Source organism: Homalodisca vitripennis, chromosome 2 (genome assembly GCF_021130785.1).
Source record: "Homalodisca vitripennis isolate AUS2020 chromosome 2, UT_GWSS_2.1, whole genome shotgun sequence".
NCBI classification, from domain to species: domain Eukaryota; kingdom Metazoa; phylum Arthropoda; class Insecta; order Hemiptera; family Cicadellidae; genus Homalodisca; species Homalodisca vitripennis.
This window is the reverse complement of record NC_060208.1, coordinates 189925496-189946464: the sequence shown is the minus strand read 5'-3', so window position 1 is coordinate 189946464 and position 20969 is coordinate 189925496. Positions and strand designations below refer to the sequence as shown.

Below are 20969 nucleotides of genomic sequence, written 5' to 3'. Positions count from 1 at the left end.
GGGTTTCTATTATTTCTATTGGGTAATCTCCTTGGTATTATTTTTGCATGGATGAGTTCCTTAAAGAGGTTATAGAGGCAGAGAGTGTCTCATTTAACCAGGTAAAGTTAGGGCTAAGAAGCCCTCTTCGACAATTACACTGGGGGACCAACGGCTAGAAAATTACTTCCGAGGCACCCCCAATGGCCGGGCAGGCGGGTTGCTTACAAGGACAGAATCGCCAGCGGTCACCCATCCAAGCAGCAGTCGCGCTCGACGTTGCTTGACTCGGTTACATTGCGGTTATTAAATTATTATACAAAAATATTCACATTCATTTCACAAATTAAAATTAAATTTTAAATACGTACTATATTATTGTTTGTTACTGAACTAAGATAAAAAAGACCATATGAGATAAGTTTCGGAGATATTAACTATTACGGCCCGAATAAAACATCATATAACGGCGTAGTTATCCTCTAATGTTGGGCGGAGACGGGTTAAATAGCCCTAACTCCGACTCAAAATAAAGCTCGCTTTTCATTACATTCACCGTAAACCAGTTCCCTAAAAGGAAAATTTCGTTTGATATAAGTTTATGATCTAACTCTCGAGTACACTAACTAAACAAATGATGTAGGATTCAGAAAATGTCTAAGCGCCCCGGGAAAAATTTTGAAACGCACTTACTGTCAAGGATTTCCGGATCATACGAGAATTTCATTTGGGCTGGAGGTTATTGGAATATGTCATTCACTGATGAGGGCCTTCCTCTCGAAAATTTAACCCTTTCAATTGAGATTTTTACAATCTCGATCATGGTTGATATATATATATATATATATATATATATATATATATATATATATATATATATATATATATATATATATATCATCATCATCATCATCATCAGCTCCAATGTATTAACAGCAACTGTCACGCATTGTGATATACAATTAAAAATACTTTTTTAACTTTAATACGATTTGCTAAAAACAGAATTTTTGTTGAGAAGAAAAAGTGTTTTATTCGAACTAGTAACATCAGATTTTATTACTAGTCAGTACGATCCCAAATAAAATAATATAATCCACATTCTGTATTATTTGAAACTTTAATCCGAATTCTGTAAAAGAACACATTTGAAAAAACAAACTCGTAAATACCACACCGTCCAAACGACTTCGATTGTATTTGGGGCCTCTGAATGATCGATCGCAGAGTAAACTCATTGTCCAAAGCAGTGCGAGTGGAAAATACACTACACGTGTTTTGTAACATGTCACCCCAACACAAGACAAGACAACACGTGACCGGGTGTGAGGGGTGCCGCTCCAGTGGTGGAACGGCGCTAGCGCCCCCTAGGGGCTGTTTATCACCGCTACCACGTACTCATGTGGCTATCAAAGGCTACCGTCCTTGTGTCACTGTTGTTGCTGATTAAACAAACCATTTCCCGCTCAACTGGACCCGAACACTCCAGGGACCCAGGATCGCCTCTGGTTATCTCAACAAATCTGTTGACAAAGGGTGTAGGGAAGTCGTGGCACGACCTGATGTAATCCTGCTACTTTGTGGGTAGTTTGAGGTCAGGATGTACAGGACATCAGAGAGCCACGAGAAGTCCTCTGAGCAATTGTATATCAGCCATTGAAGATGTATTGCGGCTAACATATTCGAGATATAGTGCGATACACATTTTAACTGCAACTCTACATCGGAATAAAATGTTTTAACCACCTTATATTAGAGAACATGACATTGTAATCACTATTAAAGAGCTGAGTACCGCTAGTAGTCAGGCCTGCCCAGAGCCTTTTTGGGGCTTGGAACCATTAAAATAAATTTAAACTTGTGGCATCTCGGTAGATTATTGATTAAAATTAAGTTTAAACGCAACAATGTTATTTTTTCAAACTCGACGTTGAGATACTATGAAAGTAAATAAGTAAGCTTCTTCGTACCCTTAATTGCACACACTACTAAATATTGATCCAAAAGACTATTACTAGTAGGAGACAAAGAGAAAACCTGAGTCACGTGACTTAGCCTACATTTGTGATGAATAGCGAGAGCGGTGTAAGCTCCCGTGTGAAAAAGGTAGTTATATAGTTAAATATTTTACAATCTGTAATAAACTGTCACCGATACTTCTCACCCAAATGTCGCTTATTATATAAACTAACAACGAAACTTGAAATTTGGAGAACCCTGATGTAAATACCTCTTTGTATTACTGAACATCACAGCGACAGTCATTGGTCTAGCATATTAGTCACCCCAAAAGAGTTTATGTAGTTTAAACAATGAAATGAAGCAGTCGAATGCAATTTATAGATGATACAAATATAAAATATATATATTACTTTATTATATAGATTATGTATACAAAATCAGCATATCTCAATTCTTCAAGCAATTTTTATAGCACTATTTCTATGTAATTTTACCGAACATGATCCGCAGAATCCTAATTCGCTCTCCGTTCAAAATTTATACATATACTAAATATCGTATCTTGTAAAAGCAAAAACTGCCACAAAATAAGGTATATCAGACACGTGATACAAACATTGTTCTAATAAATATGTCGGTTAAGTTCGTTGGCCTGCTTAGTACAACATTTCGTTCAATATTGCGGCGATTTAAACTAAAAAAAACGCTAAAATTTATTGTGTAATGAAATAAAAAAAAGAACAGAAAGTAATGTCTGCAATATTTCCTCCCCTATGTGAATTAACAATGTGTTTTGTGTCTCATTCAGTTTTGAAGATATATAAAGAAATAAATTATTATTCAATCTGCTGTTACTACACGTCTAACTAAATGATCCAGAAGGACTATTCATATCTAGAATCAAAATAATATAAAATAGTTTATTATCTGCCAATACAATGATCATGCAGGCATCTACAGTGCGATTCGGCGGCTGGAGCTGTAACGGAGTCATCAGAAACTATTTCCTAGTGTCGGTGTCTTTCCAAACATAACTTAAATAAGTGAGTGGTAGGCATTTAGGAAATATCCATGAAAGTACCGTTTCCCGTCTAGCTGCAGTATTCCTTGAAGAATGTGACATCCAAAGGGACATTATTAGGCATCCTTACTTGTATGTTTTTAGGATTATCGAGTCAGAATGATCATTGACGAAGCCCCCCCCCACCCAATGTACTCACTTTTGTCTCCATGCGCTAACCCAAGAAACTTTATGACTTCAACAGGATGTAATCGCAAATTTTTAGTTAGACACCATTACGTTTTGCATGTCAGGAATACTTAAGACATTAAGATGCAAAGTGGTTAACTCCAATATAGCTATTTCCATAGCGATAAATAGTATTTTACATTTTACAAATCAATTATCAGTATGGCGGAAGGGAGCACCCGTGGTTGAAGGGTATAGAGGGCGGTTATATATAGTTGCCGTTTATTGTTAATCAATCCTATATTCACACATATAAATATCAATATAATGTTACACTCGAGTTAATTTAACGGCAATATTTGTTTGCTCCCATATAGGCTATCCAGTATTATAAGCTAATTATGTCTTAAATAATCTGATGAGCTATCCGAAGAGAGTGACTAAATACTTTATACTCACGTTTTGAACTGCTTTATTTTATGAAAGTAAAGATTTATATATATATTTTTTTGTAGTCATACCAATGTTCAACTAGCACCGTAAATAATTTGTTTAATAATATTATTTGTATGCTAATTATAAGTAAGTTATACGAGTACAAATTCATCTCTTGAGAATGTACCAAGTAATACTGTAATTCTTGGATTGCCATGTCATTGTAATATGTTTATTACTGTTAGTTTGCCCAGTAAATACAACAATTTACAATTAATTGTTATTAATAATTAATCCATCAATTTTACATATTAATAAGACATAAATTTGTAAAAAACATTAAACAAACCCAATATTAATTAACTTGATAAAAGATACTGATAATTTTGATTGTATTACTTCACCAAGAGATAACTGATCTAATGCTATAAAATGAGGCACAGAAAAGATAAGCGCTATGACTGCCATCTGTGTAGCTCAGGTAGGCTAATAAGCATTGTTACGTAGCGCCGCTCTAGCGTGGGACCTCAGAATGTACTTAAATAGTCCCGGGACCTCAGTATACCTCGTCCGTATGACTGAGTTATTTTTCGTGCAACTAAAACAACGAAAGGTACTAGTAATACAATAGTATAAATATACTACTTAACGTTCGATTTTAACCACATTTGCCTGGTACTATTATATTTGTTTGGATTTGCATAAGTCACAAAATGTACAAATTTACTTGATGCAGAACACGTTGTGCTGCATGTATATCAAATTCAGCAAGAATTGAGCAGTTTCCAATGAGACAGTTTAATAGAGTAACGAGATTTGCACAATATATTACACTTGAATTGCCAAACTTGAACAAGGAACGCAGCAGAATGCAACTCTGTTATTTGGGTCCAAAATTTTATAATGAAATAATTAGACATTTTGGTAATAACATCATATATGAAAAGAAACCTAAATTTAAAATGAAAATTATAGCTTTTTTAATAAGTTAACACACATTTAATTCTGTGGTTTTATTTATGTATTGTTGTTGTTATTTATTTATGTAATACAATTCTTGATTGCGTACTATTGTTGCTACGTAATTTATTTGTTAATATTACAGTCTAATATCTTGTTAAAACCAAATAGTGCTATTTGTTTTTTATTGCTGAAATATTTGTTAGAGTAATGAATTGAGTTGCTATTGCATTTTATTGTTCATGAATGGCATAGTTTATATTGTTGTTATGTTCTTTCAGAGTTTATATTGTTGTTATGTTCTGTCAGAGTTTGTATTGTTGTTATGTTCTGTCAGAGTTTATATTGTTGTTATGTTATTCAGAGTTTATATTTGTTTTACGTTTTTATGGTTTATTTATAGTTTTTATATATAATTTATTGTGTATATTTGTTGCTTAATTAATTATGGAATTCTAAGTTTAGTAAAGTTTAGCCGAAAGTATTTCTGCTTCCAAACAGAAAGTAACGCTGGGGAGAAATCAGTGCATGGTCTTGACTGTGTGATAGGCATGAGAGCTGTTGTGTGCTCTAGTGGTAATATTCTTGTTTTCTATTTATTTGTTAATTGTAACATTCTTTTTGCATAATGAATTCGTCAGGCTTTGTCACTGTTCTGTTTTCTTTATTGTTATTTAAATGTAAGATTATATTTATTGTTATTTAGGTATAATATTCTATTTATTGTTATTGCTGTTTATAAAGTATTTATTTATAAACTATTTCTGTATATATTTTGGTGATAGATGTAATATAGAGTACTGAGTAAGTATAAATATGTATGTATTGGTTATAGTATTAGGGATGCAATTTGGAATACTAATATGGAAGTAGGCACATAGAATGACAATTAGTTAAATTACTGAGTAGTTATAATGCCCACACACGCCATTTTTGGCGTCTGGGTAATTTTTGCATGTCATTATATTGTACATTACCGAATAAAGGATTTCTGACTTCTGACTTCAGCCATGCTGAAAATTGGAAATAATTGTCATTAAGTTGGCGTAATGGAATTAATGAAGAACTGGTAAATGATGGTCCCTGGCAAACAAAAGGACGGGTATGCCCGGGATTTCACCTGTGCCGCGAGACGCGGGGCGGGCACGCGACAACCGGTCCCGGACCCGAGGTCTCGACTACCGATTACCTCACAGGATTTACGAGCGACCGTACCTAATAACCGACCTCAGGAGAGGGCCCGGCCCGTGCCATTACACGGGGAGCAATCACAGAACAATCAGAGTTGGCTGAATTATGTCTTCTTTATCGTTATAGATAGCCCGCTAAGTCGTCCGCGGTATTTTGAAAATAATCATATATAGTTGTCCGGTCTTTAGCGAGATTGGTTTATAACTAAATGGTCACTCGCGTTAGTGCAGCCACGAGTAGGAATTTTAATCCCGGCCAAGACGTGGTAAACGGCCGCGCAGCAATTCAGTTCAAATTGGTTATTTATTTGGTTGATGAGAGAAATAGAGAATAGCTTTGGTAAGGGATAAGAAAAATGTTAACTTTGTAAGGCAACGCTTACAGAAAAATTGGTTTATTTGGAAAACTATCGAATCGATGGAAAGAATTATCGAATAATGAAAATCGGGTGGAAGTATGAAATAAAGAATCGGTGGAGTGCGATAAATTGCACGGTATTTTCTGTCGATATTAACAAACTACTGTACATTGTTTAAATATCGGTTTACTTGTATATTACTATCCATCGATATAATCGGCCACTACTGGTTAAATAATCTTAACAATGAGCTTGGAATACGAGTGTATTGTACCAATTGTAACACAATATCAGGTCTAATAGTGACTAAACATGATTTAAAAAAAACTACGCGAAATATAATTAAAAGATGATAACCTGTTTTTCTTGCTGCCAATATGTTTGTTTTGTTGTGTTTCTTTTATGATTTAAATTAGATTCTTTCAATTACTTGTTATAATTGTTTGTTTGATGATTATGGTTCTTTTTTATTTATTGGATTGTTATCCTGCATTAAATTATTTATTTAAATTTCAAATATATGAATGACTTCTATTTTTATTTTTTAAATGAGCTGATATCGATTGGTAGTTATGTTGTTCGATATATACAGACGGTATCGATGATCATTATAAGCTACTCATGTATCAAACCGGAACCGCTTTCGTATTGGACACTGTAGAACGTAACGAAATAGTTTATAGTACTAATCCGTCAAAGTCCTTCACCACATTTGTTGGTAACTTACTGAAAAATCTCTTAGAATTGTGCTTAGTTTATTTAAAAATTTGTTTGTTCTTTTTTCTCGTTGCCATCATATTTGCCCAGAGGATAAATATAAAGACCTTTCTATCAAGAGTTTTGCGTGGATAGACAAACGCACAGAGAACGACGCGGTTTTAAGAAGGATCTGGCGACCTTAATAACGCATTTTATGAGGTCTAATGAATTGTTCAGTTTAGAAAAATGGAGTATTCCTTTATTCTCAAATTGGTCTTATAACTCAAAAATTAACTCGTAAAAGTCAATAAATTACTAAAAAAATGTATTAAATCATAATAGTGACACTTGTTTTTTCTAGGTGGAAAAAGCATCAAGCGATTGCAGACAACACATCTGGGTCAGGACTCATGCCACACACAGGTAGGTCACCTTGAATATTTATTAAATTTGTTGCACGTGAGAACTGCAAGTTGTCACATGCATGTGTTCTATTATATAAGATATTATATAAATGGCAGTGTTTACTTAGAGTTTTATTGACAGAGGCGATAAAATGAAGGAAGAGATATAGGATGAAAGAAATTTTAATCAATACCAACTAGTTTGTGGGTACTGTAATTTTAGTTAGTTTTGTTTCTTTTAGTTAGTATTTAGTGTTGACCTGAGTACTGCTGAAATACGCTCAAGATTAAAGGTATTTTTATTTATTTATAAATTTAAAAAATTCAAAGTGGTTTCTGTTCTCGAAATAATGCTATTGTTTGTTAGAATGACAACACTGCAACAATAATACTTTAATGGAATGTTCAAAATATTCAATTGATTTAGTACAAGTATTTAGTTATGCCGTCGTGAACAATATTGTTCAGGATATTTAAAAATCCATCGATATGTCAAACCCTCGGAACTCTTCTATCCCCAAGCTTTGCTGAACATTTCCCTTGGGGAAGGAAACGTCTTCGGAATAAGTCTATTCTTTACAAAACACGTGTTGGGTTTCCTATGTTTTTAAAATATACGTAAACATAATATTTTAATAGATAATACTTATGTGAGAAGTTTGACATATAAGATGAAAGAGAATTATTAGATTTTAGACATTATATCTTCATCTCTTTACAAAATTTGTGTACTCCAGGTACATATTGTATTCAGTTATGTAAACTTACATAACTAATTAATATTAATAACATATTTTTCCTAGTGCAGCAATAAGGGTTCACTATCTTGGTCTTTTCACCTTCCTGGTATAGCTAAATTAGGAGAACTTCCGAATTCCCCCTGATATAAGCACTCCTAAGTTAAGTAGTACTCTTAGGGGCGCTTGTTTATTCACCACTAAAATAGCATCTTCCTACTTTAAGGGGCACGAGTTTTCAGAACACAGGGGGAAGGGAGCGTTAGTTCAATGGATGGATATGTGAATATGCGTGGCTCTGAATTAGCAACCCCTTAAGCGCGACGTTGGGATAACTTAATCCGTCTATTACACTTTGAAATAATGCAATTTTATAGGGATTGTAATTGAAGATCTATTTTGTTAGTGGTCTATGTGTTACAAACTACAAGACAGAAAGAAAGAGTCAAATGTTGAAGGTTACCACGCATGCATTGACATAACAAGAGAAACGTAATCAATTATTACACGTTTAAATACATTTAAACATTTTAGTCAGTTTATTCTTTGTCATTTCTATTTTTTAATTTAGAAATTAAGTACACATAAATATAATTAGAATATCCAGGAGTTTTCACTTGTGGCGTATACCTTCCTGTTGAATCATTATTTATTGTTGTATTGTGTGTTTACTTAACATTTAGTCTAAATATTCCTTCAGAGCTATAAAAAAAAATCACCTGGGATTAATGTCATTGTTAGTAAATGATAGTACAGTTACCATAGTTGTAAATTAGTAGCCTAACAGGTGGTATCATAAATGTAGCTTCATAAGGATAATGCTAAACGGGAAGATTTGTCGTCCCTACTTTAGCCGTAGAATACTCGTAATAGAAATATATAATTACAAAGATATCACAATACACATCCAATCACTTGTAGATGTTCATTTTTGTCATTGGATACACGTTCAAAAAGAGAATTAAAACAATTTTAAATTTTAAGATTTTCAATACCACAATCTTTACAAATCAATTGAAATGTATATCCGTATTAATGTACTTATAAAATTAGTCACCTTCCAGAATACTACGGTAAATATAGGGACACAAAACTATTTAAGGATTAACATTGTTATTAAATGATACTTATTTTCGTTTCACTGGGCCTCTTTAAGTACGATTCGATCAGGAACGAATGTAGAAGCTGTCATAAGTTCAAACAGACTCATAGGTTTTCATTTTAGTTTTCGATATTTAGTTTTTTACCCCACTAAAACTTTTACATCGCAACATTTTACCTCGGATTTGTTTCGATTACTTTGCCGTCAATTACTACAATTCCATTAAAACTAACAAGCCTCCATGTACGTAAGAGGGTCCCAGGACCAGCCAAGAGCATAATTTTATATTATTAGATGTCGAGCCTCGGATATATCACCACCAATTGAACAAGTAAGTACAACCCTCGCAGATGTTAGACAAATAACCGTCATTCACTTTTTGCATGTGTCCCGTGTTGTTAGAGGAAAATCCAAATTAAAACTATAATTTCACTAAATTTAGCTCAAGTCTCTTTTCAAGCGCGCTTTTTATTAACTATTTAGTTTTTGGGTTCAAAGGTTTTTCTGAAGTAGAGGATTTGTTTAAGTATGTCGCAACTTTATTATTTTATATTTTTGAAATTCTGTGTTCTCGTTTGATTGCTTATAATCGTTATTTTTCCATCCATGGCCATTTAAATAAAATTGTGTGTGAATAAAATTTTTGCAATATATATATTGCAAAGAATATAAATATATAAATATATATATATATATATATATATATATATATATATATATATATGTATATCCTTACCCTACGTCCAGTTGTGCTACGTACGGCACGACAAACTCAGTTCATGCGTGTACAGTAGCTTAGATTATGAAAACCAAGCTAACTCTCGAATTTACTTATATTTTATGAGAGTGGAATATAAAGAAGATATCAGAGAAAATAACACTAACTTCTTTATTTTTCAAATGAAGTCTTTACAGCGATCATCATTTCACTTTTCACTTGCACTGGTGGAGGAGTGTATCCCCTCAGGTCGGCGGCAACGGACGGCGGCGGCCCGCGCTAACTAAGCTATAAACACACCACCGTGCCGTGCCTCAAGTCTCGCCTGTAGCTGTGTAATTTCGCTACAATTACACTGACAAATTACAGCCCGCGACAATGGAGATGTTACACGGAGGTGTAATGGAGTCATAAATTACCGCAACTGATGGTTGTGTCGCTCCCAGAGTTTATGACTGGCTGCAGATGTCCCCGCTTCAGATACTCCTTCTGCCACCAGCACAACTGTCTTACTAATGGTCTCATGACCTCTTACGTCACAATGGTCAGCCACCCTAGAATCCGACCTATTGGCTGATCGTAAACGAAGCTTTTTCCTCAGTTTGGCGGAAACCTAGTGTTTGTTTGGTCAGTACTTAGGCTACCGCAGCTGGTATCAAATGTTTTCACCGTATCAAAATATTATACGACTCTTGAAGACTTTCAGTCTTGCTATGGATATTCATTTTTGGGTAAAAGTTCTAAAACTAAAACTATTGGTTTTGTGTCCGTATAAAAAGTATAACGGTTAAACGAATTTAGTTTTGATATTTTACACATTATTTTTCTTTTTTTTTAAGGAGAGACCGATCCCCTTTTAAGCCTTATTCTGTCCGTCCTCATGGGCCACTGGCCTGTGCGAGGATCTTATCAAACAGAATAAGGGGGAGAGTCGACACAGTACAAGGTCAATGTTACTGATAAAAAGTGCAACGGTCACTCCCATTAATCCACAATTAATTTCCTCTTCACGATTCTCTTCTTCTTCTACTAATGTCCAACGGCACCATGCCAGTAGGGATATTAGAAAGGAGAATCACTGACAGACAAGTATGGTATCCAATCGTACGGTTTAACTCAAAGACAATCCAAACCCAGATGTCTCACTCTGGATTGAAATTAGGTTACTAGAAACCTTTCAATGCAAAGATTCCTTTTTGAGATTCAGTAAAGATATTCGTTACTTTAATCCAATACCATTAATGATATGGTTTAAAATATTTAAATCGTTACAAATAAACTGGGAGTAATTTTGCACATTCTGGCTCTGGTGAGTGCAAGCTTTTTTGAAAATTATTTGAGCCGTTAAGATTCGTAAGAAAAATGTAGACCTAATTAGTACAAAACCACTAAAACTTATAAGTAAACTTTTTAACAAATTTATATTTTCCTGTGAGTTTTTGGAACCCAATGCCCATTTATGTAATTAACGAACTCCATATATCAATTTTAGTCAGGTTTGGTCAGTAATTTGTGTTGTTGAGCTATTTAGACAGTTCGACTAGAAATTCCCAGCCTCTATACTCCAATCAAACAGTGAAGGTTTAGGTGATTCCATGTGTTTTTACCGGGTGACCCAGTCGTCTAGCCGGTGTTCGCTACTCGGTCAGGTTGTAGAGATGGTCAGCAACACCGAGAGGCATGGGGAGCGTGGGCCTCCGGCACTCAACTCCGGCTCTTCCATTATAATAATACATGTGGTTATACGCTTTAATACAGAGGACTTTTTGGCGAACACGATAAATTGGAACTAAGTGGTGGCCGGCAGCTATATGTAAATGACTCAGGTGCCACATGTGGTTTGTGGTTCATTTTTGGTCCATAATTGTCCTAAATTTGATTTGGGAGATCTTTAATAAAACGACCGACCACAGTTTGTGGTTGAGCTTCTGTTTAAAAATACCGGGTATAGACACACCATTATTCACGCTCGACTTGCTGCACTCGACAATTTTGCATTTAAATAATGGTGTACTTTTTTACAAATGTACTTTATAATGTCAGGTATATCATTTCTGGACATGTATTGGCGAGGAACAATAATTTAGAACCAAAACATATGTTGTGCAATTTGTGTAAAAATAACTAGTAATTTTTAATGTTGTAACATTTGCTTTTTGAGTAGCCTTGTAGAAAGAATTTCTACATTTTGGCATTGAAACGTACTTATTGTGTTTTTGGCGTTCTTAAACATCAACTCAGACAGCCGATATGAAAATTCAGTCTTCGGTGTCGTAGATTAAGAGCTTAGCTTAAATTCAAAGCGGCGATTTCTGCTCGATGTATAAAAATTAAATTATATAATAAACTGCCTAAAAATGCATGGGATGTGCTCTTGAAACAGTTCAAAAATTTAATAGATAGATGGTTGAAGGATAATATTTTTTACTCCATTGACAAATTTTTGGCCTGTGATATTAGTACATTACGTTTTTAACGTCTGAACTTTTAATTATGTGTTTGTCTTATTTTAATAGCTGTTATATGTCTTTGTTGTTATTTTACATTTTATTTTAGTATTAGTATTTTAATCAAAAATCACTTTGTTGTCTTGTCTAAATGTGTATCTGTAGAACAATGTTTATAATATATTTTAATTAGGCCATTGTTATTTTGTTATTTTGTAATATTTTATTGTTAATTTGTAACTATATTATATGTTAAACAATATATAATTGTAATTGTTAGTAAATATGAATAAAATAATTATAAGCCTATGACTTTGTCAATTGACCCAAACGGTGTAATTACACCGTTTGGGTTTAAAGACAATAAAAACATCTTGATTCTTGATGTATTCAATTCGTTGGGCTTGTTCAATTGTAGCAACAAAATTAATGATTTTGTCTATTTATATTTCTTCTAATATTTTAATATTCTGCCGGGTGCAAAACAACAATCGTGATTAAGGTTTGTGTAATTATACTGAAACCTGAGTTCAGTAACAATAGTTTCATTAACTACGAAAATATTGTTTTTAATTTACTTTTAAACACGACTTTACTGAAACTCCCTGAGAGAGTTGCAACGGTTTCACTTACGAGTTCAGCGCAAATAATCGTTATAGTAATATAATGTTTTCTCGTAATTTGATTGTTAAGAACCCTTTCTTTGTAATAATTGTGTATAATATAATTGAGAGTGTGTGCAAATTAAATACATTTTTAGAGATAAACCCCGGAACCTGTTACAGTCTGTAGCCTGACCGTTTAATATTATATTGCTTGCGTTTAGGCTCAGGAACTCCAGGTACCAAATCTGAAGGATTTCTAGGCGAAAATCCCACTCTTACGAGTTTATTAATAAGAAAAGAGAATGAAACATGTCATTGATCAGGTTAGGTTATAATATTTTCCTTTCTTTGTATTCTTCTTTTTAAGAAGAAGCTCTTTTAAGCCATATTTTGTCCATATATGCTCATGAACCACTGGCCTGTGCGAGAAACTCATCACGCAGAATAAGGAGGAGAGTCGATACAGTACAAGGTCGATGGTATTGATGATAAGTGCTAAGGCCACAGACAGGATTTAAACCCGTGCTATCTCTACCTCAGATCCAAAGTCCGACCTCACTCAGCCATCAGCAATCTCAGGGAGGGAAACATGTAAAAAGTATTATTAATTACATTACATTACATACATTAATTTAATAAAGCACAATTACCTAATTATTGATTTGAAATTGCTATCTACGTTTTCAGAACAAATTTTTTAAACAGGAAGAGATCGAAATACGCTTCATCTTACCGATGAAATGTATAATATCAAAGGTTTGGCCCACCAAAGGAAATCTCGGATACGGCCCTTATTAAGGGACTACTTACTGTTATTTGTATTTAGTACCTAACTTGACTGTCCTCAGTCAGCTGACGTTGCATTTTCTCCAGTAAAGCTTCCCATTACGCCTCCCGTCAAACCAACCGTTCAATAGTTCTTATACATCTTTAGGGTATACCTAATGCTTGATTTATTTCCAACTGCACTTTTGTCACTTGTTTTGTTTTGAACGGATAACTTTAGCTTATATTATCGTAACTTAAAAATTCATAACAGAACATATAAAATGGTACAAAAATAGTGTAGTTATGTGTCTTCTATTTTTTGAACATAAGATTATAATTTTTTTAGAAAGAATGCTAAAATTTGTTTTCTAAGCTAATACTATTTTTGTCAATTTATAAGTTACAAGCTATCCTTTTATGACGAATTCAATATTTAGGTTTTATATCTACAAGGTTTTATGCAAAACTGTATTCACCCAGATTGGTTTCATAGCATTGTTTAAATAAGGAAAGTCTCAGAGTGATAGTGTTAGGGTTAGTTAGTTACACGTGTTACTAAGTCACAAGTTAAAATGTCTTACAGTTTTAAACATTTATTTATCCTGGGATTTCCTCGTTGCCATCATGGATACCCCGTAAGAACAATGTAAAAATGAAGGAAACTTGATTTTTTCCGGACATTTGCTATCGTTCAGTGATACAAAAACATCAGTAACACTACGTTTCGAGATCTGTAATCTGATTTCTTCTTCAGGTAAATAACTAACCTAACACATAATTTCAAACTAGGTTAAAATAAACAAATCATACTAGACCTTTTATGACACCCAAGTCAGGAATCACAACCACCATGTTGTGTGTCGTCTTCACTAACTCTAAAACATACATAAAAAACTAAACACAACACTAATTATTAAAACTGAACTACAGAATATAGGTCACAATAGGTCTGCATTCGCCGAATAACCGCCTACGACGTAGTGTTACTGATTTTTTGTATAATTAAACGATGGAGAATGTCCGGAAATTCCTGTTTACTTCAGATTCTTTCCATCGTCAAAAGCAAACTTCAAACAAAGAATGTAAACATGTTCGCTAACGCTTCGCCCAATCCCAAACTTACATCATCATCAAACTCTGGGTTTACCTAGTCTATATAGAAATGAAGCTACATGCAAAAGTTCAAGTCTATTGATCAGTTCATTCCAGAGATATCGTGCAGACAAACAAACAGTGAAATTGAATATTTCCAGCCATTCGAGTGGTAAGCTTTGCCAACGCTCAGCCAATAAGAAATTTGAACTCAATTGAACTAAGTGCTGGATGAGGACAAGGAAAAGTAATTAATAAAATTAGCATAAGCACGTTAAGGAAAGGTTACTTGTATGACAGCATGAGTGACAAGAATTAAAAAAATTTAAGGTTTTAATTAATTTCATAAGCACCTTATGATCTTTCCGCAGAACTGCGCACGCCGCTTCCTCTAATTTAGAGACCACTGATGTGGCCGAGATGTACCGAACCCTCTCATCTTTCCGGTTTAAATTCGGCTCGACCAGTTTTTCTCTTAATATAATTGAATGATAGAGGATTGAATTTAGGAACTGTGAGAAGACCGACAATAAATGATCCGCGGTGGCAATTACCGAGCGGGGGGTCGGAGCTGTAATTGGCGGCTAGTACTCGACATTCCCCGGGCTCGTTACGCGAGTTTTTGCTCTCCAGTGACTCAATTAGTGCAGGGAACAGGGACGTGCGCGTGGTGTCGAGTGCGTTGTGCAGTAGCCGGATCTGGACAAGGCAACAACAGGTGCAAGTACAAAGTACTGTGGTGCCAACAAGTAATATACACAGCATCAAATCGGTTTAACGAGATCTTTTTCAGCTCCTGGGTGATTCGAAGCTAACAAATAATCATTCACATAGTACAATCTATATAACGTTAAGTATTTCTGCTGCTAAGTGATTCGAAGCTAACAAATAATCATTCACATAGTACAATCTATATAACGTTAAGTATTTCTGCTGCTGAGTGATTTGTAGCTAACAAGTAATCATTCACATAATACAATCTATATAACGATAAGTATTTCTGCTGCTGAGTGATTCATAGCTAACAAGTAATCATTCACATAATACAATCTATATAACGATAAGTATTTCTGCTGCTGAGTGATTCGTAGCTAACAAGTAATCATTCACACCACAAAATCTGTATAACGATACGTTTGTCTGCTACTGGGTAATCCGTAGCTGACAAGTCATCAATTATATAATAAAATCTGTATAACGATACGTTTTTCTGCTGCTGGGAGATCCGTGGTTAACAAGCAATCATTCATGTAATTAAATCTATATAACGATACGTTTTTCTTCTGCTGGATGATTTGTAGCTAAGGTGTAATAATTCTCACTATATATAATCTATATAACGATATCTTTCTCTGATTCAGGATGATTTGTAGCGAACAAGTAATAATTCCCACGATAAATGCTATTAAACGATATCATTTTTTGTTGCTGGTTGATGTGAAGCTAAAACGTCATTCACACAATAAAATGTATTTGACTATATGTTTTTCTGCTGCTGGGTAAAATTGTAGCTTTCACGTTATCATGCATACAATACGCTTAAAACCTATATAACGAGATCTTATGCTACTGAGTGATATGTAGATAGCAGTTTTTGTTCACTGTATTCTCACACATGCTCTGTATTGACGGAGTGCTTGATCCCTCAGAGCTCCATATGCAAGGCTTTAATTCGTTCCATCTGAAAAGAAAAGTATCGTTTCCTCAGAGAATGTTTGTGGTGATTCTACTGAGAAGCTGAAAAGGTAGTCCCAACCTCATCACCGAAAGTTGACGAAATCCTTCGTTACATTATAGTGCACGATAAGAAACCAATGTTCTTGTCCTCCACAATTGTTGTCTACAGTCTAGCCAGCCTAACGCTGCAATAACTTTGTCCATGCAGCATCATAACGTCCCATGAGATTGATGTCAACTTGTTATGACGACATCTGGTCCATACAGGACATTCAAATGTAGGCTTCTTCTTGTCACGCGTATTCTTGTTAGATTTACTCGCGGGCCAAATGGAACAACTCCATCGTGCTGAGGCAGTGGCAATCGTTCTGTTTTTAACTTGAAACTCACAGTTCAATTTTAAGTGCTTTGATAAACCGTTTATCCTAGAGGTACTTAGTTAATAGTCGTTCTCCATATTTTCTTGTAAAGACATTCCATCCCTAAGAGATTAAAGATACATTTAGAATAACAAAGGAGTATGACTTATACAAGGTTCGCTGCTGCCGCGCACTGTGTCATTTATGATAAAATACGTAAAAGCCAGAATCAAAAACCCACTTTTTAGGCGTTTTTATAGCATTAATATAGTGTTCCAACATTCGAATGCCTTTTCTAATGTTACCTTACTATGCACACATCTTTGATACGGACAATAAAGGATACTTGATCGGTATTTTTTCAAGCGCTCCAGAAGTTGAAGAGGCTTAGTCATCTAGTATCATTGATCCATTGATCAGCGAATTTTGTGTGTACTTTCATCGGCCTGACTCGATCTTGGAAGTCCACGATGAAGTGACGTCGCTCTCCAGAAAAATATATCTGAGAAATAAACACCTAAGATGCTCTCGTAGGAGTTGCTCCTTGGTTTTCTTAATTTCGCCTGCTAGGACAAGACATTTATTCGCCTACTTCATTTGCCTACTTCACCAGATACGGAGTTGTCTGAAGACATCTTTTCGATTTCGTAAACAACAAAACGAAAGAAATGACTCGTTGATTCTCATTCTCAGTCTTCAACTCGGATAATGTTCTCAAAATAGTAGCCACCACAATTTTAAAGACCTTGACTTACAGGTATACCGTGGTGCTTATGATAGCTTCATTTTTACGTCTCGCAAATATCACTTGAAATACAATTCCAAATGTGCTCCAAGAGGCTTGGCATGTCGTCTAGACACCAATTTGGTAGGCCTAACTCTGCCTAGGGGTGGCAATTTCAAAGTGACAAATTATGTCTAAAGTTTATTTGGAACATACCGTACTGTACAGTATTGTACTAGCAGCGTAAGGTGAAGGGGGATGGGTTATGTTAAACGCTTGTGTTACTGTTCCTAGGAGTGCAGATTTCCAGAGTGACATAGTACGGAAAATGAGGTACGAATTTAATACGCTATTTTACCATGAAATGAAAGTAAATATTAGCCTCATTAAGCACGATTCTGTAAGCTATGAGGAGAAATCAGAGAGGTTCCACAAGAAAGAGTCTTTCAATGTTACTTAGCCTGTTCTTAAGTATCTTCACACAAAGACAGGCAGGCAGGTACTGTATTTCCGTTTATTACGGGGTTTTCTCTAGCCATATCACTTTCATATCTCAGATTGCAGATAAGAGGTTTGATAATGGCTTTAAAGAAGTACAAAGAAAAGGATTTCACTCCAAAACTCAACCACACCCTGTACTATATCACATTTGAACTAGAGAAAATGACCAGAGCATATTTTTTAAGATTTCTTAGAAATAGTACAATTTCGTAGTACTGATGCTCTAGAAGTCCTCTATAGGTCTCCTTGACTTATTTTAGCGATTGTCACTTATCTACATCGCAGCCCTTATCGGACACTATCAGACGGATCCCCAAAAACAACTTGACGGCAGACAAAATGAGGTCCGCTCTCCCACCTGCTCCGACTGGGAGGTCTCCCCGCCACAGCCATCCTGTAACTGCCACGCGCCTCCTTTAATCTTTATATAATTGCTTAATTGAAGTGAGCTAGTGGACCGGCGAATAAAACTGCTCGCATTTTATAAGCTGTTAATATCCCAGTTGGTGTTTACTGGAGGCATTGGTTGCGTGCTCGAGAGAATTCGGTCCTCATTCAGCTTCTGTCCAATGTTATTTTTGTATAACGAGTTATTTAGTCATTTACCAGAGAGCTAGCTGCAATATAAACTCTATCTGCCCAGTTTACTAAGGAATTTAAATTGCATCGGACAACTTCTTACAGCAACATTCCCGGAACAGTTACAATATTATTATTTATATCCGCATCTGATTACGATTTAGATGGCATTACTTAAATATTTAGAGGTCATACCTTATTAGCACAAATTAAGAAGGCATTCTATGGCAAATCAGTTGGGAGGAAGAAAGTCTACTTTTTTCAATTTGGTTTTTGCTGCTCTTCTTACAAATGACAGCAAAATACGGAATCACCCCAAAGCGTAATTTTACTTTTTCCCACTAGGAGCTAGTACCTTCAAACTGACTCATCTATTTAAAAAAGCATTCTTTAAAAAAGATTATCAATACTGTCTTATATTATAAAGCTAAAGGTGCAATTATCAAGATTACGTTGTTAGTTCGTAGCAATTTTAAAGCCTAGCTAAAATATATCTATAGCATTAAAATTACAAGCATTTTTACACCTGGAATGCTATATTAGTACTTTACATTGGACATTATGCGTTTTCAAATGTGAATATTCGTTCATTTGTTTTTAACTAACACAGAAATATAAAACATGGCATTTTGGAGGTTATAACCTCTAGTAATCTATTGTGTAGTTACGGGCAGTCATGTCTGTAGAGTATTCCATAAAACCTATTTATTCAGTATCTTGTGATTCTGGTTCACACAAAAGCGTCCAAGATTTCAAGATTATAACCTAATTCACTATACATTAAACGAATGTAAATATGCTACGTTTTTCTTCACCAGATACAGATGTTATATACAATATACTCAGTCCCTCCCCCCCCAAAAAAAAAAAGATTTTCAAGGCTCCGTATGGGCTATATGATATAGTTACGTACCGTGTGTGACTAGTATTCGTTTCGAATTTTAATTATTTTTAGTGCTATAGAACATTATTGAACAATCTTATCGGGGGGTTACTAATAAATATTATTATATTATAGTTTCGAATATTTACCAACTCTTTTATTTGTTATTTTTAAAAACAGCAAAAATTTGTTTGTTTTATTTGTTTTCATTCAGCGTTCTACAATTAACAATTATATTAGAAAGTAAATAAATACGTGAACTATACCCGCATTCAATTGAAAGATTGAAAGATAATTGAATATGAATTAAGAAAACAGTTTGTGTTCTATATAATTTGAAATAGAAACGAGATAAACTATTTCTTACTCCCAAAGACAAAGTGAATATATTATTTGTTTTACAACCAACATCAGTAGTGTAGTAATTAGACAAGTAGGGAACAGCATGACACTCCTCGAAATCAATTTTTAACCTCAGGTTGTGTACCTGAAGATCATGTGAACGAACACACAAAAGATCCAGGTGTTAGTAAGTGGTGGTTTGGGCGCCTCCGAGCCTACTTTAATAACCACGTTTCTCAGGGTAATAATTGCTGTATTTGCATTCTTATTCTCAGTAGAATCGAGGTTATTCCGCACTTACTTGAATAACCTAACCCAAAATAAGTAAAATTTGCTGAAAACATTTTACAAAACAAAATGTCAGCTTGCAAATATTTTGTACTTGCTATATTAATATAATGTTACTAGCAGTTGCCCGCGGCTTCACTCGCAATTTCCTGTTGAAAAACAGTACACTATATTCACGTATTCTTTTTCTATCACATTCTAAATAATCCTGATATAATTTATAGTCGTTCCTTAGTGAGCCTCTTGGGCACATTATGAAGGAAGGTACCATATTTCTTGCCTCTACCTTTCGTGGTTTTTGCTACGTGTTGATAAGTTATTCAGTACAATTAATTTATATGGATGAATTTCTATACACTAATTAGGTTATAAAGAATCAAATTCGGTCTGTTAAAATTAATTTTCTGTCTAAGTTATTTCCAGTATTATTGTGGTGTTTGTCTTGTGCTCTGATCAAGAAGATGTATCAACGAAAACCATACAAGTCACATACACACGAACACAAGAAATATATATATATATATATATATATATAATATATATATATATATATATATATATATATATATATATAAGTAGATATGAATATGGCGGTTCTGGCGCACTTTTGGGACAGTCAGAAAATCAATGTAAAATACTGTCCATTGAACAATAAACAAATCTAAGAAATCTAACAGGAAAGCACGAATGTTAAATAACCGAATCTTTAGCTGTTTTACTGTTCAATGTTTGCTTCTACATTTATAAGCTGTTTTAATGAAAAAATCCAGAAATCTTAATAAAAAATCTTTATTCTACAAAGTTAATTGTAACACAGTCTTTATCTTTAATAGTCTTTTTTCCAGTAACAATCAAGTGTAATTTTTCATTTTTGTTTAATTCTTTAATCTTTTTTTCATCCAAAACAGTCAAAAATCTGTTCGGTAAGTGTACTTTACAATCTTCCAACTCGGCAATTATTGTCATCCCG

At 34.4% G+C, this 20969-nt stretch overlaps 1 protein-coding gene across 1 annotated transcript in view; it reads left to right on the top strand.

Moving 5' to 3' along the window:
* The first annotated feature begins 7142 nt into the window (after window positions 1-7142).
* The window catches only part of LOC124353382 (paired box pox-neuro protein), a 38568-nt gene continuing 24741 nt past the window's right edge, over window positions 7143-20969 (top strand). Inside the window, exon 1 of the mRNA XM_046803226.1 lies at window positions 7143-7196. Within this exon, the coding sequence (XP_046659182.1) occupies window positions 7184-7196 (13 nt within the window). The 5' untranslated portion in view covers window positions 7143-7183. The remainder of the gene's footprint in view (window positions 7197-20969) is intronic.